Source organism: Sceloporus undulatus, chromosome 6 (genome assembly GCF_019175285.1).
Source record: "Sceloporus undulatus isolate JIND9_A2432 ecotype Alabama chromosome 6, SceUnd_v1.1, whole genome shotgun sequence".
Lineage (NCBI taxonomy): Eukaryota > Metazoa > Chordata > Lepidosauria > Squamata > Phrynosomatidae > Sceloporus > Sceloporus undulatus.
In genome coordinates, this window is record NC_056527.1 from 19,255,442 (window position 1) to 19,279,252 (window position 23,811).

Genomic DNA, 23,811 nt, shown 5'->3' on the forward strand with positions numbered 1-23,811 from the left:
CCCTCAACATGCACCCACAACCCCTTTACACCCACCCACTTTCCTTCACACCAAAGTGACCAGATGTCCTTAGTCATGCTCAAAATAGGGGACATTTTGATATTTCACTTGGACAGAATGTTGAAAGGGAAGATATGTCCTGGAAAAGGAAGATGTCTGGTGAAATGTATAGATGGGAGACACCTGGTTTAACAAAACTACATGTGAAAGGGATCTAGGAGTCCTAGAAGACTACAAGTTGAACATGAGCCAACGGTGTCTAGATCAAGGGAAGAAATAGAGCCACTCTATTCTGCTTTGGTCAGGCCTCATCTGGAATACTGTGTCCAGTTCTGGGCACCACAATTCAAAAAGGATATTGAGAAGCTGGCGCATGTCCAAAGGAGGGCAACTAAAATGGTGAAGGGTCTGGAAACCATGCCTTATGAGGAGAGACTTAGGGAGCTGGCTCTATTCAGACTGGAGAAGAGATGGTTAAGAGGTGACATGATAGCCCTATTTAAATATTTGAAAGAGATGTCACATTGAAGATGGAGCAAGCTTGTTTTCTGATGCTCCAGAGATTAAGACAAGGAGCAATGGATTCAAACTACAGGAAAACATTAGTTGGGACCTCCTGACTGTAAGAGCTGTTTGACAGTGGAACACACTCCCCCAGAAAGTGGTGGAGTCCAGTGGCGCTCCTGCACTGGGTCTCACCTGGTGTGGGTGTGGGTGTGTTCCAGGGATGGAACGTCCAGCTGGGTTTCTGGCTGCATGGGGTGCACAGGAGCTCACAGGACACACTGATGCAAGAGCAGGGGGGCAGAGAAGCATGCACATGGTGGAGAAAAGCATGTGCAAGTGGGCCAGTACTCCTTGCACAGACCAGAGCTGTGCACACGGTGGGTGTGGAGTTGTGCATGTGTGTATGCACCAGAGCAGCATGCGCAAGGGGCGGGGATGGCATGCGATGTATAAAATGGCACAATGGGTTAGTACTGAGGTGTCACCTGGTGCGATCTGCACCCCCCCCCCCCCAACACACACACACATAGTGATGTTACTGGTGGAGTCTCCTTCTTTGAAGGTTTTTAAACAGAGGCTGGATGGCTATCTGTCAGGAGTGTTTTCCTGAATGGCAAGGGTTAGACTGGGTGGCCCTTGAGGGCTCTTCCAGTTCTGTGGTTCTATGGACTATGTCACTCCTTCTGCTCCCTTCAGAGAGGTGAAAGGGTCAACGAGGAATGAAGCTACTGGCATTCCTCATTATCCCCTTCTGCTCTTTTCAGGAACGTTCAAGAGAAGGTGGGAAAAGGTGCAGACATGCACTTCTTCTCTGCTGTTCTCTTTTCTTTTTGAAGAGCTAGAGACGGGAGAGGCCTAATCGGCCAGGATGGCCAGCCTCACCTCACTTTTTCCTTTCACACACAGATAAGTTTCCCCCCTTCGCTTGTTCTCATCATCACCCAGCGAGACTGTCCTTCAGGAATCGGGAAGTGTGAGGAAAGCATGACATTTCTTTCACAAGAAGCTGCCACATCTGTGTGTATGAGGCAGGGTGACCACAGGTCCTCCTTTTCAGCCTTCTGAGCCCTGGTGGCACAGTGGTTAAATGCCTGTACTCAGCCACTCACTCACAAACCCTAAGGTTGCAAGTTCAGTCCCAGCCAAGGGCTCAGGCTCAATTCAGGCTTGCATCTTTCCCAGGTTGCTAAAATGTACCCAGATTGTTGGAGGCAATTAGCTTACACTTTGTAAACGACTTAGGGAGTGATTTACACTTGCTATAGAAATGTACTTGCTATTGCTATTGCTACTCTGTCCAGGAGGAATTCCAAAATGTCCTCCATTTTGAGCATCGCTAAGAAGTGTGAATTTACATTTATAGAAGTGTTTTGAGCTTCCATTTGGTAGTCTCTTCCAATTTTCTCAAATGTTCTACATTTGAGGGTGTAGGGTGCCTTGTTCTCTTTTGTGGTTAGGACATCTGGTTGGAATTCCAAAACGCCCTCCCTTTTGAGCATGACTAAGAAGCATGGATTTACATGACTATGAGTGTTTCTAGCTTTTAGTTGGCCGGCTCCTCCATTTTTCTGTAATGTCCTCCATTTTGCAGTGCCTTATCCTCCTTTGCAGTTAGGACATTTAGTCACCTTGCTGTGAGAGAGGGAGTGTGGGTCAGGGTGACCCAGTGTCCTAACAACAAAGGAGGACAAGGCACTGCAGAATGTAAGACAGTCAAGAAAATGGTAGGCTGTGACCAAATAAAAGCTAGAAACACATATAATTGTAAATTCATTTTTAAGGCATGCTGAAAATGGAGGACATTTTGAATTTCCTCCTGGAGAGGAGGTGAACATAAAGGGGTTGTGGGGGTTGTGCTGAAGGACTAGTGAGCAAATGTCTTCCTTTTCCAGGACACGTCCTACATTTCAACCTTCTCTTCAGGAGGAATTCCAAAATGTCCTCATTTTGAGCATCACCTAAGAAACCTGAGGCAAATGCTGAAGGGTTTTTTCCCCCTTAATTTTGGCACAATGGACAAACGAAAGGAATAATTTTAAATGTAGATACACGGGCCAAAACACACTGCAGAAATAATCCAGTTCGAAACAGCTTTAATTGCCCTGGCTCAATGCTAGGGAATTCTGGGAACTGTAGTTTTGTGTGACATTTAGCTTTCCCTGATAGAGAGCTTTGGTGCCACAATAAACTGCCATTCCCAGGATTCTCTAGCACTGAGCCAGGGCAGTTAAAGCGGTTTCAAACTGGATTATTTCTGTAGTATGTTTTGTTGCTGATAAAAGTACAATGTTAAGCATTTGTCCTACTTGGACTTCTCTAGACTGCAAGCCAACAAGGCATTTTAAGAAAGAGAGAAGTTCATCAGACAAAAAGTAGCAGAGTGTCTAATACAGCACACATAACGTCGGCTGCATGCATACTGCAGAAATAATCCGGTTTGACACCGTTTTTAACTGCCATGGCTCCATGCTATGGACTTCTGGGATTGGAGATTTGTTGCTGCAGTAGAGCAGAGTTCAGAATGCCATAGTATGGTGCCATGGCAGTTATAAAGGGGTGTCAAACTGGATTGTTTCTGCAGTGCGGATGCGGAGTCTACAGTCTTCCCGCCTTGGAGGCGCCTTTCCAACTGAGAAGGAGAAGACAAGAGCCAGGGTGGTGTTTTGGTCTTGACTTTGGGTTTTAATCCCGGCTCAGCCATGGAATCTCACCAGAGGGACCTTAGACAAGTCACACTCTCTCAGCTTCAGAGGACGGCCAGGGCAAAACGTCTTTGAAGAAGCCCAGAAAACCCCATTTAGAGGCACCCTAAATCGGAAACGTGTGGCGTGGCCGCTTATGTGTTGCACTGCAACTCTGGAGACCAGAGTCTGCAGAAATAATCCAGTTTGAGACCGCTTTAACTGCCCTGGCTCAATGCTAGGGAATTCTGGGAACTGTAATTTTTTTGAGACATTTAGCTTTTTCTGGTGCCACAATAAACTACAGTTCCCAGGATTCCCTAGCACTGAGCCAGGGCAGTTAAAGCGGTCTCAAACTGGATTATTTCTCCAGTGTTTTGGAGCTAGGGTTCGATTCCCAGTCCAGTCATAAAACCCACTGGGCGAGTCACACTCTCTCAGCCTCAGGATGGCCATGGCGACGCCTGCTCTGAACAAAGGCTGTCAAGAAAGCCCCAGGAGAGATTGGCCTTAGGGTCGCCATAAATCGGGAACGATTTGAAGGCACACAACAACAACAACTGTGGAGGCAGAGGAGGCTTCCAAAGCCTGCCATGGAGAGGTTAATGCGAAGGCTTCGCGTTGTAGTTTATTCGCAACGGAGGGAGAGGCGGGAAAGGCTCCAGGTGAATGGCTGCATCCACACTGGAGAAATAACCCGGCTTGGCACCGCTTTAACTCTTTTCTGGCTCAAGGCTATGGAATTCTGGGAGTTGGAGTGGAAGGGGGCCTCATGGGGGTTTCTGGGTAAGATTTCCTCAGAGGGGGGGACTGACACACCAGACGTCCTCCTTTTCCAGGACATGCCTTCGCTCCAGGAGGCAGTTCAAAGATGTCCTCTGCACGATTTCTTCAGAGGAGGGTTTGCCACACACCCGGCGCCCTCCTTTTTCCAGGACATGCCCTCCATTTCCCCCATCTTTCCAAGATCAAGCCCCAAAAGGCCAAGATTTCTTCAGAGCCCTCCATTTCAGCCTTCGCTCCAGGAGGCAGTTCGAAAAGGCCCTCGATTTCTGCACACGATTCCCTCAAAGGCAGGTTTGCCACACCAGAGAGGCCCTCCTTTTCCAGGACCTCCCCTCCATTCCCTCCTTCTCTCCCCAAAATGCCTTCGGGCATCTCTGGGCAAGAGTTCTTCCGAGAGGCGGGTTTGCCCTGGCCATCCTCTGAAGGCTAGGAAGGAAAGCTCCTGCTGCCAACGTCTTCCTTCCAGTGAGTCTCGAAGGGGCAACAACAACAAGATCTCTCTAGCTACTCAGTGCACAGACAAACACGGCTATGTCTTCCAATCCCCTGAGCATTTGCCTCCGCCTCTGATTTAGTCCTTTGAACCCTCTGAAGAGAATCCGGAGAGTCTACCGCGCTTTGCCCTTGGTCCCCGGGGGCTTTCCTGGGGCTGGAATCCGAGTCCCTAGTTCGGAGGAGGCTTGCCACTGAAGGCAATGGCTCTCCCCGGAGGCTGAGAGAGTGTGATCCCTGGTCTCCAGAGTCTCATAGTCCAAGACTGCACCCTCTCTACCGCCTCTGCCTTTTTTACCTGGGGAGGGGGCCGTGGGCTGCCCTCCTCCTCTCCTCCTCCTTTGCCCATCCTTCCTTCTCCCCATCCCCGACCGCCCCCAATTCCCTCCCCGATGGATCGGTCTCTGTTCTGGGTCTCCTCCGCTTCGTTCGTGGCTCCTTCCTTTGGGGGGGGCGAGGAGGGCGGGGAGGGGAGGGGAGGGGAGGGGTCTCAAGGCTTGGCAAACGGCGGCGGCGGCGGCGGCTCCTCTCTTATTGCCATTGAGTTGCGCTTCTCCTCTTCAGGCTGCAGGGAAGAGCTGCCCGGCTCCTTGCTCCTTCTTTCCTTCCTTCCTTCCTTCCTTCCGGATCGTCGAGGAGAAGAGGGTCCAGCAGGAGGGCCATCTCCCTTCCCCTGGCTGAGCGGGGCTCCTTGGGAGAAGGGAAAGACCCCTCGCGCCCATCCTTCAAAGGAGGGATCGCTTGCCCTGATCTTGCCAGCTGATCGAGGGGTGAAGAAGAGGGCATGAAGTTGGGCACAAAGTCGCCTCTTTCTTCTTCTCCTCCTCCTCCTCCTTTCCTTGCCTCACTTCTGCCTTTGATGGACAGGCATCAAGATCCTCTCTCTCCCCGGTGAGACCTTCCTGCTCCTTCCTCCCTTGGAGACTTTTTCCCGTCCCCTACAACTCCTGCTTCTTCCTCTCCTTTTGGGGCAGCCAGTTGAGAGAGAAGGGGCGAAGAGGCTGTAAAAGGGTTTCCCTCTTCTTCGTTTTTCCTTGCACCCCTCCACCGTTGATTAGTTTTTCCCCACCTTTTTGTAAAGCAATGGCCAAGGCAGTGAGGCCTGGAGAAGGAACAAGTGTGGGAAAAGGCAACAGGAGCTGAAGGGCAGGATGCGGGAGACTTGAGGGAGATCCAGGCTTAACATACACACAGAGAGAGAGAGAGTAAAGCAAAGCCTCTTTTGGACTCTGCTTGCTGCTGCTGCGAGAGCTTTCTGCATATCTCTTCTTCTTTGAACCGTCTTTCCTGGAGGATTTAAGAGCCAAGACCAACAAGAGGGATTGTGTGCTGAAACAAGGAGGCTCTCTTCTCTTCCTTTCAACCCTCCCTGGAGCAAGAAAAGAAGATGGACTGGGGGCTCTTCTTCCTCAACTATTTGGCCCTGGCTCTCACCCTTGGCAGGGCTCTGAAGAGTGGTAAGTGGCCACATCCCTGTCAAAGGGGACACCTTCACCTTTTCAATGGCCACATTGGAGAGAAAACCCGGTTTGGTATCGCTTTAACTTGTTGTCTGTCTGAAGGCTATGGAATTCTGGGAGTTGGAGTTTGTTGTGGGGTCCAGAGCAGAGCTCCGCTCTGGGCCCACAACAAACTCCAACTCCCAGAATTCTATAGCCTTCAGCCAGACAAGTTAAAGTGGTGCCAGACCGGGTTATCTCTCCAATGTGGATGCAGCCACGGAAAGGCTTTCAGGTGTCTCCAGGTATCTGTCACTAGGAGTGGGTCCCTTCCCTGCATCCCTGATAGATGGAGAAGCTGTGGCCATACAGCGGGCTTTCAGGCTGCTACCTCAGAAAGAAGATGGGGAAATGAAGAAATAAAAGACAGGAGAGTCACCCCAGAGTTACTACACCTAGTCATCGCATATTATTGCCTCTTGACCCCCTCCTTCCCTGGTTAATACATAATATGGCATAATTGGATTGCCAGTGTAGAGCTGCGCAAGATTTCACCTTCAAAAACTGGGCAAATGATGGGGGGGAAATGAGGAAGAGGTCTTTTTGCTTTCCTTCCTTCTTTTTGTGTTGGGAATAACAATCTGAGGGAGATACAGGTGTCCCTTTCCTATATGTATCAAAGTAAAAGGTCTTGAGTTGACTGAATATTTGTGGTGTCAGCCTCTGGAAGTATAAATGGCTGTTTTTATAAGGCACAGATCTAAGAGAGAAATCCTCTTGTGTCTCGCTTTGAGGCAGGACTTGACAGTGGCTTCATAACAAGGAGGACTTCTTTCGTTCAAGGCTCCTGTCACGCCCAGAAAATCCCTTTTTAAATTATCCAGGTTTTAAAGAGGGTCTGACTCTGGGAATAGTCGGCTTTTAACTTGAGCAAGTGAGAGAGAAAAGTTGTTGTGGGTTTTTTCCTTCCCAGAGCAAATCCTGAGCAATTATTATTAGCCAATTACCAAATGTTTACTTTTGTGTCTGACTTGGCTCTCAATCAAAGTAATTAAAAGAAGGGCGCATCATCCACTTAACATGGTATATTGTTTTAATAAGCGACTGCAAGTGGTGTTGCCTTTTAGAGAAAGGAGTTTACATCATATTTTATGATAGAAGTTAAATCTTTTTCCAATATGTTTTGAGGAATTTGGCTAATTTAGCCAGAAATGAGTTCTCTGTGCTGCTATCTTGAATGGGCAAAGTAATTGCGCATAAATCCTCATCTTTTTGCACAGCGTAACCAGACTTCATCTTTCAACATGAAGTCTTTCTTTGTAAAGATAACAGGATCACACTGTATGTCTTGATCGATTCAGGGGCAGTGTGAATTAATGGAGATGAGTAAATAAGGAGGAAGGAACGAAAGGCATGGAGTGTGCCAAGTGCTTTTGTGTCCTATTACAATATCATTCTCTGAAAGGCTGAGCCAAAAGTAGGAAGAGCTGCCGTTTGAGTCCAAGCAATTATACACACAATGTAAGAGAGTCACCCAGCACTCATATACTCCCGCTGCAAGTTAGTGGACCCAATTATGCCATGTCTGTGTTTGTCCAGTATTAGTATTCACTAAAATGAATCCATTAACCTTATTTTTAACTAAATGGTCCCAAGTAGTTAGAAGCTGCTCCGCTTAATCAAGTGTGAGAGAGATTGCCCAGAGTCAGGGAGTCTAGCAGCTCCCCACATTATCTTGCTATGCTATCACTTTCCCAGGAGTTACCTTTTAAAGTGCTGTTGGTAGTGGGCCCACCTAAATGCTTCCTGGAGGGACTCAGTCAAGTGACTCGCCACAGCCCTGGTTTATTTCACTCATTTAACAGATGCCAGATTCTGCCATGTTGTTTGCACAGAACCAGAGTGGACTTAATGAGGCAGGATGCTTTTCCATGTCTGCTGCACACAGAAAACCATGCAAGAGGCTTACGGGTGAATCTCATTGGCCACAGGTTTTGAACTCTTCCTTGCAACATCTTTTGTTCTCGGGGAAAGAGTCACGCTGTGCAAAATGTCAACACAGAGATATATGGCAGCTTATAACAAACTCATATAGCAATCATTCATTGCACAAAACACACTGTGCTATACACTATCTCACTCCCTTCTAATTTATGGCAAATGTTTCCTGTAATGGCTGCAGTTTATGCATTTTTGATGTTCCCGTTATCTTTCATTTCCATTTGACCTGTTTTTGCTGTAATAAAATTCTCCACATTTATAACTTCACATCAAGAACAAGTAGTGTCATTTTCATTTCATAAGAATTCTATTAGATACAGAATACCAACTTGGATATTCTATTACCAGGAAAATGTGATACATGCCAGTGTGTCATTTATTACACATTAAAATGCATATCCATCTGCTGGTGGCAGAAAATATTTGAGGCAAGTTTTGTTGGCTGAAGCTTTATAGCAAGAAAGAGGTCCATGATAATTAAAAGTGACAATGGAAGCCTTCACAGAACAATGGAACAACTGTCCTTGGAGGACAGATTACTTTAATTCTTTTTCTAATTTCATTAATTCTTTGTGATTAACCCTAAAATGACTCCTGAACAATCAGTTTCCCCCCCTCAAGATATGACTACATGCAATTGGCAGAGTGGAAACTTAACAGTTTTGTTCTCAGAGATAAACTTTTTTTATTGGGGCACTTTCCTTTCTGTTCCACTACTCTTATCTGGTTTTCAAGAAGTGTATGTGTTTGGCAGAGGAGGGGGACTTCCTTAGAGGAGTCATCAGAGTCTGTGCTGTTTCAACAAGCAGACTTTGTTCTTTGGCAGTCTGGACCTGAAAAGCACAGATAACTTCAAATTGCTAAGATCTGAACTCTGATGAAACAACAACAGCAAAAGGCTTGCTGTAAACAAACAGAAATCTAGGAAGACAAGCTCTACTGACTAATGATGTAGAGCAGATTCAGCATCAGAAATCTGTGAGTGGGGTTACTCAGCACGGCTGTTAAGTTCACTCTGCACTGAAAACATCTTATGTAATATTAAAGTTTTCTGTAATAATTAAGTATTTTGCAGACCCCATCAGACATTATTATCATCTGTAAGAATGCTTAATTATTTTTAATGGTTTAGATAAAGCAGTTTTGAAAAGCTATCCTTGCTCTGTCCTTGCATACACAGAGAGAAGTTAATTACTGTACTACATGGAGTTTACGACTGTAATTTTCATCTGTAAAAAAACAAAATTGGAGATAAAGTTTAAGCAAAAACAAAATCATCAAAATTCGACAATTTGGTAATGGCAACACAAGTACTGAAATCCCAAAGATAACCAGAGTTGAAATATTGCATGAAATGCCCAATGTAGAGGTTTGATAATTTGAACTGAGTACACTGAATATATTTTCCCTCTATAATTGCAGATAAATGTGGCGAGAATATAAAAATTGTAGAGCCTGGATACCTCACTTCTCCTGGCTATCCTAATACTTATCATCCAAGCCAGAAATGTGAATGGCTGATTCAAGCGCCTCAACCGTACCAGAGAATAATGATCAACTTCAACCCTCACTTTGATTTGGAGGACAGAGAATGCAAGTAAGTGAGATGGTCTGTTAAGGGAACCATAGCACCATCTAGCGGACAAAAACATCCGCACACTGTCTTGTGGTGGGTGGGGAGATGGAAACAGCTGATGAGTGCAAACTCTACATGTGTAAAATGAATCCCTCAGAGATTTGAATCCAGACTTGATCATATGTTTGTGGTAAAAATATTAAAGCAAGTGCTTACAGTATGTCAGACACCCTGTAAGACTGTGTTAGATGCAATCTTGTAATCCTGCTGTCTCCTTTGTTGAAAACCTGGATCCATTAACAGTTATTTCCTCTGAAACTTTCCTGTCAGCTGTTATGGGACATAAAGGAGTTGGATTATCACTGCCGAAAGAGCAGATGAATAAATAAGCATTAACTTCTGTGTTATTGATCGTTGACCTCTTTTAAATTTATGTCACTTTAAAAGCAGTTTAGGGAAGTCAAGATGCTTAAGGATAAGGAATGCCATTTGTTTGCTTTTGCAAATTGTAGTTAGTTTATTCTTATTTGGTGACAGAGGGTGTGAGGAATTATAATGGATTGAAAATGTAAGAAGTATTCCATTTTTACTAAGCTGGTACTGTAAATAGGAAGAAAATGTTGTGTGGAATCCAGGAAATTGTGTGGAAACTTGGTGGTGGAGGTTGGGGGAGATATCAGTTTTCTAAAAGAAAAACTGAGTAATGTAAATTGTTTTGAGTAGCTGAGTCAGTCTGAATAAAAAGCTTTTCATGGTATGAGGGCCAGACTGGCATATATCTACATATAGGAATGAAAGGCAGTGTGATTCCTCCAAAGCTACTCAGTGAGCAGGATTTTGAACTCAAATGACCCAGGTCCATATATACCAATATTGGCTCTTTACTACACTGGCTTCCTCAAAAGATAATTGTCTATACTCTAAACAAAGCTTGAAAACATAACTGGGCAACTCTGGATACCGTGGTTCATCCTCAAGGCAAATACCTCAAAACTGTTGTTGAAAGAATCCCAAGAAACCAACATATGATCAACTTTTGGCCAAGCACTTTTTAGGACATATTTCTACCTCCTCTGCAATTCTGTCATAACCTAATCAAAGGCAACCTCTTGAAAGTGTCTTATGTGTATGTGTATATATGCCTTAAAGTCGCCTGCTGATTTATGGCAATCCCATGAATTTCATAGGGTTTTCTTGGGCAAGGGATACTCAGCAGTGATTTTGCCAATTCCTTCTTCTGAAATAATGTTTACAGCACCTGATATTCATTGGTGGTCTCCCATCCTTATGTGTACCAAATATAAATTGAAGTGCTGAGGAAGGTATTGTTGGTGGCTGCTCTCATCTCAGCAACTTCTTTTCCTAGAGCAAAGGTAGGCAACTTGCTCTCCATATGTTACTGGAATTCAGTTCCAGTCAATCTCAGACAGCATTGTAAGGGATCATGGGAGTGGCAGTTCAACAACATTCGAAAGCCATAAATTACTCACTTCTGCACTAGAGAAGACCAAAATTCTAGCCCAAATCCCTTCTGAAAGCAACATCAAACCCTTTCTTTAAGTAGGTATTTTATAATTACGATTAGAAATGTGACCAATGGCTTAAAAAAATATTGTGATACATCAATATATGAAGCAAGGTTTATATCTTTGCTTATAATGAGAGTTGAATAATTACATGACACAAGGATATGGAAAACAGCCAGCACTAATGCTGGATTCAAAAATTTGGTCACCATTCTGTTCCTGTAAACCAGGAAGTTTATGACTTACTGTTGGTCATTCTGACTGGCTCTGATGGAAACCAGGAGTCCAGCAGCATCTGCAGGGCTCCCCAGCCTGTGACTTCTGGTGGTTTCCATGTCTGTGGGTGGCAAATTTCCTCTGGGTTTTAGTTCACTGTCTAAAGGAACTATCCAAGGTGCTGCACCCTATCCCCAGAAGCCAGCAGTTGAAATGTTCCTGAATAATGCTTTAAACAGTCACGCTATATTGTAGTGGTAATTTATAGTTTTATACAATAAGTTCTGGAGGACCAGCTCAAAAATGGCTTTGAACATTTCTAGTACTGAGGAGCAAGTGATCCAGGGATTGGAAAACAAGCCAATATGGGAAAAATCAAGCCAGGTTACACTGGCTCACCCATATCACAAGGAAAACATACTCTAAATAGCATCAAGAAAGGTTTGGTAAAAACAAGAAAAACCTCCCTATTTTCCTGTATATCCCCAACATTTATTAGAGATCCATTCATTTATCCTTGAGGTTCTTGTGATTTTTAGTCTTAGGTGTCTTTTGCCTTACATATTGAATTTAATTAGGTGGCACAGAAAAGTACAGGTCTCATCAATTTGTATAGGAGATGTTGCCTGTTCTTGAGTGTCCAGGTCAGTTAAACAGAGGCCTACAAGGTTCCATCTTCTCTGGGGAAACCACTCCAGGGCCAGTTTCTCCATCTTCTTCCACAAAGATAAATTTGCTTGAAAAGTATTTGAGGAGGAATTGGGAAGGAGGTTACAGTCAGCCCTCGCCTTACGCGGGGATCCGTTCCGGATCCCTCCACATAAGGCGAATTCTGCCTATGCTCAAGCCCCATTGGAAACAATGGGGCTTGTGCATGGCGGCACAGCAGTGCAGCGGCGCATGGGGCGCAATGGGCACACGCACCCATTCAATTGAATGGGATGCACCGCCCCTTCCGCCCCACGTGCACCCCGCGGCTTGAGCACGTAAGCTCAAGTCCGTGTAAAGCGCGCCCACGTATGACGTGGGCGTGCTGTATTTGGGGGATGTATATCCTTGACTATTTCATTCTCACATGCGAATAATTATGGTATTTTTCTCACACTCACTACATGAGAAAAACATTCTTCCTCAAAATTATCCTCATACAGTATATGATTGTCCCAAAGTGTTATAGAGGAATTATTGCACAAAACCTCTTTTCCTTGCAGAAAAAAAAGTTTTTCTGCACAAAACCCTAGTGTTTTTCTATGCAACTAATCCCTCCACATCACTTTGGGACAGTTGAACACTGGGAGAAGATTGTGAAAAATTCTTAATGGTATATTTCAAAGACATAACTCTGTTAGTCTGGATCATTATGCAAAGGGATATTGTAGCACCTTTGAGACTAATTAAAAGAAAGAGGTTTGTAGCATAAGCTTTCATAGCCTGCATCTAATTCATCAGATTCATGTTGCATCTGATGAAGTAGACACAGTCTATGAAAGCTTATGCTACAAACTACTTTCTCTCAGTCCCAAAGGTGCTACAATATCCCTTTGCTTACTGATAATTTATTTGCCCTGACAGGATTTCCCAACAATTTGGAACCCTGTTTTTCAGCCTGGAAATGAATAATAATAAATATTCTTTCCATACCCAGTTTTAAGTTGGAACTTGCTCTAGTTCCAGGCCTCTTCAAGACTTTGTTTGATCAAAACAAAACAAAAACTCTGACACACACCACTGCTTGAAGGCAAGTATTATTGGTGGAAGATTGATGCATAATATGGTCTACAGGTGAGGAAAGCATCACAGTCCTTTAGTTGATGGATTCCAGTAGCCACACACAAAACATACAGTGCGCCCGCGCCATACGCGGGCGCGCCATACGCGGCTTGAGCATACGCACTCAAGCCGTGCGGGGTGGAAGGGGCGGCGTGTCCCATTCATTTGAATGGGTGCATGCGCCCATTGCGCCCCGCACAACGCCGCACCGCCGTGCACGAGCCCCATTGTTTCCAATGGGGCTTGAGCATAGGCGGAATTCGCCTTACGCGGCGGGATCCAGAACGGATCCCCCGCGTAAGGCGATGACCGACTGTAATAGATCTTGATCTCAAAACATGTATTCTGTACAAATTGTGGGGCCTAGGCAGCAGATCCCTGTTACTGTATAATAGCCTCCATGGGTTGTTGTTGTTGTTATAGTTTATTTTAATAGTGCTGTAAATGTACACAGCGCTGTACAGACACATCAATACATACTTGAATAGATAGAAGTATGGTGTAAGCAAGGTGCTGCTGGAAGATGTACTCTCTTGGTCTCTTCTTTGTATTCTTGCACTATCAGACCAAAGTGTAAACTATCTAGTATGGCCTAATGAACACACCAAAAATACCTCTTTGTGCCACTAGGCAGCTTTTAATGTTTAACCACAATGCTGACAAGGGTCCAAAACACACAGCAGAAATAATCCAGTCTGAGACTGCTTTAACTGCCTCGGCTCAGTGTTAAGGAATCCTGGGAATTGTAGTTTATTATGGCACCAGAGTTCTCTGACAGAGAAGGCCTAAATGTATCACAAAACTAAAGTTCCCAGAATTCCCTAGCATTGAGCCACAGCAATTAAAGTGGTCTGAAACTGGATTATTGCTGCAGTGTATTTTGGACCAAGGATACTAGAACCCAACTAACTGGTGGAATGAGCCAGATGCTGTATTGAAAGCTGGCTGGTAGAACAGTAAATCCCACAATGAACTGATTCTCAATGTGAAGTTTTGAGGGGAACAGTTGATAATGAAGTAAAGATCTCCCACCTGAATCCAGTCATTCTTTATTTCTAGTTTCATGGCTGCAGAAATTTCATAGTGCAGAGACGATACAAGTTGTTTGAAAAGGCTGTTAGATTTTTTTTTTATCTTACTGTCATATTCTTTTGCAGTTCAGAATGGTAAATACAAGATACTGCATATCAGTATTTTAGTGATTGTTTTTTCATGGATACTGCTGCATACTAATATTAAAATGCAGTGTTAAATTAAATAGGATCATTGGGTGATGTATTATAATACAAAGACCTAGCCATGTTAGTCTGGATAATCAGTACGCAAAGGGATCTTGCCACACCTTTGAGACTAAATGAAAGATAGAAGTTGGTAATATGAGCTTTCATAGACTTGAACCGACATCCCCAGATGCATCTGAGGTTGCCCATACTACCAACTTCTATCTTTCAGTTAGTCTCGAAAGTGATGCAAAATCCCTTTGCATTATAATACAATAGTTAGACAAGTACAGTATGTGTAAAGCTGAAATACTTGTAAACCTTTGTGACATATCATAGGTGTACTATTCCCTTGGGCATGTTTCTTCCTTTCTGTAGAGCATTTTCTCCTTTTTATCCAAGTCTCTGAAACCCTCCTAATTAACGTCTTTTCTTCACCTCTCTAATTGGGCAGTTTTGTTGTGGGGGGAAAGATAGAGTAATTTTATGGACAGAAAGATAGACAGAACACTTTAAATTGGCCTTTTCAGGTAATGACTTAAATGCTTCCTGTGTTGTTTGGTTTCTGCTGTTCAGTCCAGATCTCTTGATTTCCACCATTTGGCCATTAAATTTGAGTGAAAAGATTTGCGGCAAACCCCTAGGAGCATATCTGGGTGAAAAGGTATTTCTTCATAGGAAACTTTAAAAACTCTGTTAGATCTGAAGGTTCTTTATTTTCTTAAGAAATTCATATTCCTTTCACCAGATATTTGCTGGTGAGGCAATAGATTAATGTGCCAGTTGAATTGTCATGGGATTTTTAGTGTTAAGCAACCTGTGATTTCCTAACTTTAAACTTTAAATTTATTATCACAGCTGTATGGATCAAGTGTGTAATATAGTACAATCCAAAGATTTACAACTGCTTTAGCACTTGGATGTTGTTGTTTTTTTGTTTTGTTTTTGTTTAAAAAATCTAAATGTATGGAAATGTTTATCTAAACCCAGAGGCAACAGAGAAAACTTCTGACAGAAATGCAAACATGCTGGAATAGTTCCTATGTATTTATTTATTTGCTTATTTAGGAATATATTTAAGGATTTCTATAGTACTGTATCCAAAAGCTTCAGGACAGGATACAGTCAATAAAAACAACACTAAAAAGAATTTAAAGATAATATAAACCATTTAAAACAGTTTAGCATAAAAAAAATCTGCATTCTAACACCAGTGTAAGATCATTGAGCTCCAAAAGCTAGGATGAACAACCAAGCATGAATTGACACCAAAATGAGGTCAATATAACCACTAGTCAGGACTCGATACAGAGATATGATGCTATTCATTTGGAATAAGACTCAGCCCTACTTCAAGTTGATTCAGTTAAATCAGTGGGAGAAGTTAGGCCCCGTGCAGACCGGCACTTTGGGCCAGCCTGGGGGTGGAGTTGGGGTGTAGCATCTCCACAACGCACACCCCAGCTCTCCCCAGGGTGCCGTGATGGTAGGGTTGCCATAACCCGGTTGCAACCGGGTTTTTCCCGGTTTTGGCGGCACCTGCCCGGTCACGGCATGGGTGCGCCAAAAAACGGTTGCCGCCTCGCGGGCCTCCTCCTCCTCCACCACGCATGCCGTGCGAGGAGAAAAGGAGAGGCAGCGAGGCCAGGGGCGGAGGAGGCCGCAGGGAGGCCTCCCCGCCTCCCTGCTAGCCTCCTGCCCTCCTCCTAGCCTCGCGGGGGCCAGGAAAGAGGCGAGGGCCGCGGCGATTGCCGCCGGGCTCCCTGCCTCCTTCCGGCCTCCGCGGGGGGGCCAGGAAGGAGGCGAGGTCCCTGGCGATCGGCGCGGGCTCCACAGCCTCCTTCCCGGCCTCGCGGGGGCCAGGAGGAGGAGGGCGAGCCGCCGGCGATCGCCACGCGGCTCCCTGCCTCCTTCCGGCCCTCCGGGGGGCCAGGAAGGAGGCGAAGCCCTGGTGATCACCGCCGGGCTCCCCTGCCTCCTTCCCAGCCTCCATGGGGGCCAGGAACGAGAGTGAGGCCCTGCGATCGCCACGCGACTTTGCGCCTACCTTCCTGGTCCCGCGGGGTACGAGGCGAGGCCCCGATCCTGGCCTCCGATCGCGGCGAGGCCCGGGGCCCAGGCGGGGAGGGAAAGCCTCCTTAAGTGGAGGCTTTCCCTCACCGCTTGGCCTCCGCTCCCCGCTGTGATTGCGAGGGAAATGTAGGACAGAATTTTCAAATGTAAGACACATTTTTTGTGTTTCCTACATTTGAAAATTCTGACCTACATTTTTCCCGGTTTGGAGGTCCGGCGCTATGGCAACCCTACGTGATGGTGCCCACCACTCCACGTGGCGCTCCTCCATCACTGTGTCCAGATGATGCAACACCGAAGTAGCACCGTATAGTTGTGGTGCCACATCTACCACGCCCTTTCCAGGGTGCAAAAAGGAGCCACCTTTTGCGGCTCCTTTACATGTCCTGGAAAAGCCAGATCAGGGCAGCAGTTACTGCAGCCCCAATCTGTCTGGGAAAGGGGCGGTCTGCATAGCCCCTACTTCATTACAGTGCACCCGTGTCATACGTGGTGCCTTTTATGCAGCTTTCAGCTTATGCTGAAAGCTCTGCGCCATTTCCTGTATGGTGCGCATCCCCCAGCGTGCCATGTGCACGAGCCCCATTATTTTGAATGGGGCTTGAGCATAGGCCTAAATACCACATAATGCCTTATGTGGCGGGGTGCAGAACAGAACCCCCGTGTAAGACAAGGGACCACTGTATTTGCTTGACCACTGATTTCAATGGGTTTACTTTAAGCATGAGTAAGACTGGATCCAACCTACTGAAATATGATGGAGATGACAGTGAGATGCATTCAGAGGTTTGCCATTGCCTCCTTCTAAGGCTAAGTGAGTGTTGATATAACTATTCAACTGTACAACATATATATTAAATACTTGAAAATTCTAAGTACCACATAATCAATACTTTTTTTAAAAAAAAAGGTAACATTACTCTAAACCACTTTGAACAATAGCTAAAATTGTATGCTTGCTTTAATTAGGAGTCCAGAATTTGGGGTCTTGTTACAAAAGATTAATTTGATGTGCTTAGTAATTATTGTGTATTGCAAATGCAAGGCATTTATTATTAATAGTTCTTGTTTGGAAAGAGACAGATTGTACAAAATGACTGGAGAAAAGGGTGAAACATTGGCTTATTACCTATTTTTTCACATTAGCTGCCAAGTGCAAATGTTTTCAGGATGAAGCTCTACATACTCAACAATTTGTTTGCTCTAAGTCCTACTGTGAATATGTAGTCTTGTAAAACTTTGTATCAAGATAATAAACAAGAATGCCACTGATTCACAGTCCTTTGAATTTATGGAACTTTTCCGGTTTCCCAGCAATGCAAACTATCAGCATGATAATTTATAATGGTTTGTGACAAATGCTGCTGAGCAAAGAGGTGTGCGGTTACATTCAGATCAGATGTCATCAGCTTGGGAGCAATAAAAATTTCACAGACACTAGGCTAAAAACATTAAGAAAATGGATGTGAAGTTTCAGACGACAAGGGTTTAGAAAGGTGGACAGGGTGGCTAGAGAAAGCCAAATGGTGATTTCCTTCCAAACAGATGACTGACTCTGTTTCCAGAGTTAACAATATTATTTTACAGGAACTGTATAGGTAGAATGTCTCAGGTTGCATCATTACTGAACTTGTTTAATTGGACATAATTTAGATATGAAGAGAAAGCAATATCATTCTTGTTTGACAGTTACTGACTGTGCATGTCCTGTTGTCAAAGCAGTTCAAACAGAAAATTCACTCAGATTTAGAAACATTGAAAGTGTAGAAGGAAGGGCTTGATAGTTAATTGTTCTTTAGATTGGTTTTAACAGGGATTAGTTACATGACTAAGATTAGAGCCGCACAGGGATTGCTATCAATCACAATTCTTTAGGTTGTTTAAAAAAAGCAACAACACAAAAAAAAAAACCCCAAAACCCAGCTATTACTGTACTAAATATGTTTGTTTACATAGAAGTAGATGGATTAAAAATATAAAACAGATGCTGCAGTTACAACTGTTAACAGGAAATCCACTCAGTATCTTTACTCTTTTGAAGAAATATGGATAACATAATTCTGTTGTAAACCAGCATGCATACAAGTCTCTAGCTCATAAAGTAATGAGACCTTTCCAGACATAATGGAATCAGCCTTAGATTGCTTCAAAATGAGACTTTTGGAAGCAGATTCATGACCACTTATTGGGGGAAATCATTGGTGTTTACATGAGGGAGCTCAAGGTATGACTTCTGGCCAAATTCCTTGGCCAGTTCAAGGTCAAGCAAACCACTTGACCAAACTGGCAAGTAAAGAATATCACTGTGGCTTTCCACACAGAGTTTAGCATTGTGTACTAAGACTTGCTTCAGTCAAGTCCTCACATTAATTTAAATTTCCTGTGAACTTTTATTTTCAGACTAAACCTTGTTTTATCATCTTCAGCAAAATTCTTGTGTATGTGATATGCAGACATGCGACCCGTCATGCAGTGGGGAAAGGGGGGAAACTGGTCAAATCTGTAGATGGCCAGCCATGATTATTGTTGTATGAATTTGCCTTTTGATAGGCGAAAATAATGGAGAGTGGCGTACTGCTGCATAAGCTGAAATGTCAAGCATGAAGTTAGAGTAAAATAAACCATTGATGGATCATTTCATGAAAGCAAGGCTCATGGATTACTCACCAGTTCATTGGACCTTAGCCAAGTGCTCATCAGCCAAGGACTGTAAAAGTTCAAATGTAACTAACCTTGCATAGCTGTAATCTTCTGTAAACTTTTTTTGGTTCAGGCTAGTGCATTGTTTCAGGAAAAGTTCTAGTCTTGCTTAGGTTTAGATAGCATTTTGATGCTGTTTCATATAGAATTAGGACTAAATGTGTTTACCAAATGTGTTGTGACATGGACTAAAAGGGACTCATGTAGGGATCCTCTTTGAAGTAGGGATATCAGTGAAGTTCTCTCAGGCCAGACTTGGAGACTTGTGAGTTCAAATGAGAGAAACGTGGAAACAATGCTCAGTACTTAAAAATTAAAAGATATTCTTATTGAGAGCAGCAGTGACACTGTTAAGTAGTTTTCCATGATCCAAAGACTTCTCATCTCTTATCCTCCTATCCTAATCTCTCTGAGATGTGAATTGATACTCTTTCCACCTCTTATCTTTCTATCTCCTTATTCTGTCATACCCACTAAAAGTAAAACTAATTTAGTTCTGTGTTAACTTATCACCATTAAATAGCTATCCAATCTTTAATGGAATTCTTTTAATAAACCCTCAGTTTTTGTGTGTGTTCCATTGATGTCTACACACACGCATCAAGTAAAACTTTGATAATTTCCCAACTTTTTCTCTGGCACAGATTAAATTCATTTCAGAGAAGTAGTCCTGGATTCCCTTCCTGGTTTCCAAAGCATTTTTTTGCTTCTGCATCCCCCCAGTTTCTTTTAGAGCTAGTTAGAAGGCTGTAATGCAAGCAGCAAAGAGAGCTAGAAATGAGAACGTTTCCTTTCCTCTCAGCCTGTGGGATTTTAGTACTGTATTTTTCTGGCCTGAAGCACTGCAACACAACCTTTCAACAGAGATGGGGGTCTTTTAAGTACTGCTATGATTGAATTATGGTCAGTCCTTGACAGGGACCTAAATGCATTAAAGGCAATGGATCCCATCTGGTTTTTAAAGCTAAAGGGTCAGCTCCGGTTAGTACTTGGATACCAATGAATACCAAGTGCTGTAGGAGGAAAGAACTTGCAAGAGGAAGGAGTATCTGTGAGTATTCCTTGCCAAAGAAAACCCTATGAGAAGACAAACTACACACCTGCAGGAGCAGGCCTCAGGTTCCCCAGCTACTGAACCAGCAGCATTACCATTGCCTGACAGATATAAGGGGCTGCCTGGCTGACCTGAAATAGCCAACACACCAGGGAGACAATGTATCACTATTTTTCCATCTCCAGAGAAGAGAGGCTGGAACTGTTCTTCATCATCCCTTCTCTTCCTCAACAACTGTTGCCTGCCTGCTGAGAAAACCAACTACATACCTGCAGGCACATACTAAACTGAAGCATAGTGTTTGGGTCATAGAGGAAGTAATGGTTATACTTATGGTAGAACAGGGGTAGGCAACCTGCGGCCCGCGGGCCAGATGCGGCCCGACGAGGCCTTGGGACCGGCCCCAGCCCGGTCCTGCCGCCGATTGCCACCGGGGCCTTTGGCGTCTCACGCGAGGGGCATGGTGGGGCAATTGTCTATAGAAGCCTCAGAAACATGCATTTATCTTAACATTTTTTTAAAAATCAGCAAAAAAATTTTTGCGTGTCCTCCATTTTTTATTAAAAAAGTGCCCTCCATTTGAAAATTTTGTCCTACATTTGTCCCGGTTTATTTATTTATTAAAATTATTTAATTATTTATTTTTTGGCTTCGGCCCCCCAGTTGTCTGAGGGACAGCAACCTGGCCCCCGGCTCAAAAGGGTTGCCTACCCCTGTGGTAGAATATTGGCATACTAAGAAGAACATTGTGTTCAAAATCCAGTCCCAACTAGAGGTCAATCAACATTGGTAAGGAAATCTCATTGATTTATTAGGTCTGTTCTAGTTGGTACTAGTAGGGATGACAAATTAGGGCATATATAGAGGTGTATGACCAAGATGGCAAAGATCTAGATGCCATGTACTGTGTGTAATGTCTAAAACAGGTTTGGACCAGCAAAGAAAAAAACCAAGAAGAGATATGATAGCAGTTTTCAACTAACAAAAATTCTCCCATAAATTGGAACAGAGTTCCTAGCTGCTCCAGAGACAGGTGTAGCACCTGGAAACCGCAGGGGAGTGGGGGTGGAATTGGATAAATAGTATTCGTACATAAGCTAAATAGAAAAATGGAGGAGACTGTCTCAGGAGGTAGTGGGTTTTTCTTCACTGGAAGTATTTAAGCAGAAGTTAGTCAGTCATCTGTCGAGGATACTATAACTGCATCCAGCATTACAGAGCCTGTAACAAGTGATTAGTTAGACTAGGTAAACTCCAGGGTCTCTTCCACCTTTATGTTTTGGGTTACTGGCATAAAATCTGATTCAAAGCTGGAAGGAATGGATCCTTCTCTGGTGCATATTTAAACCTAAGCCAGAAGAGAGTTTGGGGGCCATTGCGCATTCCTCTTCTTTTTCATTAGCCATTGTCAGAGGCCCCTATCATCTGTTCTTACAAGAGGTTACCATGACATCTATAATTGTTTAGCATCCTGTTCTGATGACTTGAGCCTATTGAGATCCAGTAAAGTCTTAATCCTCTAAGAACATTTCTCCTTGTGGGCCTGAACAGCTAGCAGAGGAGGCTTGACTTCAACCACCTCCCATTTTACTAATTAAATCTAGGCCATACATTCAGATACATTCAGCACATTGTTGGAATGGGCCCAACTCATCAGACAATCTGTATTATGCTATTTGGTTGCCCTGTCGTTACCATTTTATTTACCACTACTCAGATTTATATGTCATACACGAAATGTAATTAATGCCAGTCAACTTTATTTTTTTAAAAATGGGTACTGTCAAACAAACCTGATTTCATGGCTTGATGAGATTAAACTTGACTGATGATAGTAACATAGTTGATATAACATCTTTTTACTTGTCCATCATATATATGTGTGTTTTTGTGTGCATGATGTTTATGTACGGTATGGTGCTGTTGTTAATAATTTCAAGATTTCAAAAATTAACATTTATAGAATCCTTCCATCTGTTAATGTCCAAAGCTCCTTTTCATATTATAGTAATGTGGATGGCAACATGACTCATCATGGGCCATATTTTGTATAAATCTCATTCCAACTAGGATTATTATTATGATATTAACATCAGGGACAGAATTTATTATTGTTGTTATTATTATTATTATTATTATTATTTGCAGAGCTTTGAATTTTAGGTTTCAGATGTCAAATGTTTGAAACTGGGAAATGCATTCTTTACCCTCAGCACTAATAATTGAAATAGTTTTGCTTGATTAGGTATTGTTATTTCATTTGTTACTGAAGACCTTGATTCTGGAACACATTCTGAGATTTAGAGAGAAGGACTTGCAGGTTGTTCCAGTTGACACTAAGGGCACATTCAGTCAGTGGCTCCTTCGATGGTGCTCGTTTATCCTTTTATAGGACAACTGATGGTCTAAAGCATGAGAACTCATCTGACAACCTGTTCCATTCAGTTTGTCACTCCACTACATCTCTTTTTGTTTTTTTGACTCTCACCAATTCACTCTTCAACTATCTTGTATATTAAAGATTAATAGGAACTTATATATTTCAGCTGAGGACACTGGTCCATCACAAATGTTACAATAAGTGGATAGCTACAAAGGTCAATCAGTGTAACGGGGTGGAGCATTCTTAAAAATGTTTTGAAAGACTCTGAGCATATGTGGAACATTTTTATTTATTTATTTATTTATTTATTTTGCACAACTGAATCACTGCAGCCTTTCTCCCTCCCCAGTCCTGATCAAGAAGGGTGGTCTGCAAAGATCAGTAAGAGCACGTGTTTTGGAGTCAGGATTCTCAAGTTCAGTCTGTGACATCTTCAGTTTAAGTAGGTATTTAACAAGCTACATCTGGAAAAATCTGTATAGCACCTAAAAGTTTTTTCCAAATGTAGCAGTACAGAGACTACTTGAAATTCAGTGTCCTCTGCCCAAGAAAGGGGCCTGTGGCTTCACAAGGGATGGAGAATATACTTTCCTGCTGCAAACAGGGTATAAATTTTACTGCCCTTTGTCTCAGCCCACATGGCCAAGAGAGGTATAGCTTCAGCCTTCATTGACATTTCTCCATGCCAACTGAATTAGAACAGACAACAGCTATACAAAATGTAAGCCTGAGAACACTGTCACTCTTTCTTCCTCCTCTATTATTTTTAAACATCTTTTGCCTGATGAAGATGCTAGTGAAATGCTGAAAGTTTGCATTGTGTGTTTTGTGTATTTTGGCTGGCCAATTAAGGTATCACTTCTTGATGGACTTTGGATGTTGTTTTATTTTGCTGTAGGACCAGCATGGCTACCCCAAAATAGTATAGGGTTGCATTTACTGGACTATATATGTGGCACTACTATTATGCATTCCATTTTGAGCACACCTCTGTTTGTATTGAGAGCCAGCATGGCGTCATAGTTTGAGTGTCAGACTACAACTCTGAGACCAGGGTTCAATTCCCAGCTCTTCCAGGAAACATACTGTACTGAGTGACCTTGGGCAAGTCATAGTCCCTCATCTTCAGGGAAAGGCAATGGCAAACCTCCTCTGAACAAATCTTCCCAAGAAAACCCCATTATAGGTTCATCTTAGGGTCACAATAAGTTGAAAATAACTTTAAGGCAGACAGCAACTACGTTTGTATTATTTAATTTCTCTAGAGAGTGAAAAGTTACTTGCTGTAGTAAAGCATGGAACTGTGATGGTTTTAACAGGAAAAAAAAACTCTTTGCATTCTTAGTCAAAAGTAATTGTTACAGCTTTAAAAACTGCTCTGCAGCAG

At 43.3% G+C, this 23,811-nt stretch overlaps 1 protein-coding gene across 3 annotated transcripts in view; it reads left to right on the forward strand.

Moving 5' to 3' along the window:
- Positions 1 to 4,985: 4,985 nt before the first annotated feature.
- Positions 4,986 to 23,811, forward strand: part of NRP1 (neuropilin 1) — a 168,995-nt gene continuing 150,169 nt past the window's right edge. For all 3 annotated transcript variants that reach the window (XR_006104564.1, XM_042474180.1, XM_042474181.1), the window contains exons 1-2: positions 4,986 to 5,923; positions 9,329 to 9,503. Coding sequence is in view for 2 of the 3 variants with exons in the window: in XM_042474180.1 (XP_042330114.1) it covers positions 5,854 to 5,923; positions 9,329 to 9,503 (245 nt within the window). In the remaining variant the exon portion in view is untranslated. The remainder of the gene's footprint in view (positions 5,924 to 9,328; positions 9,504 to 23,811) is intronic.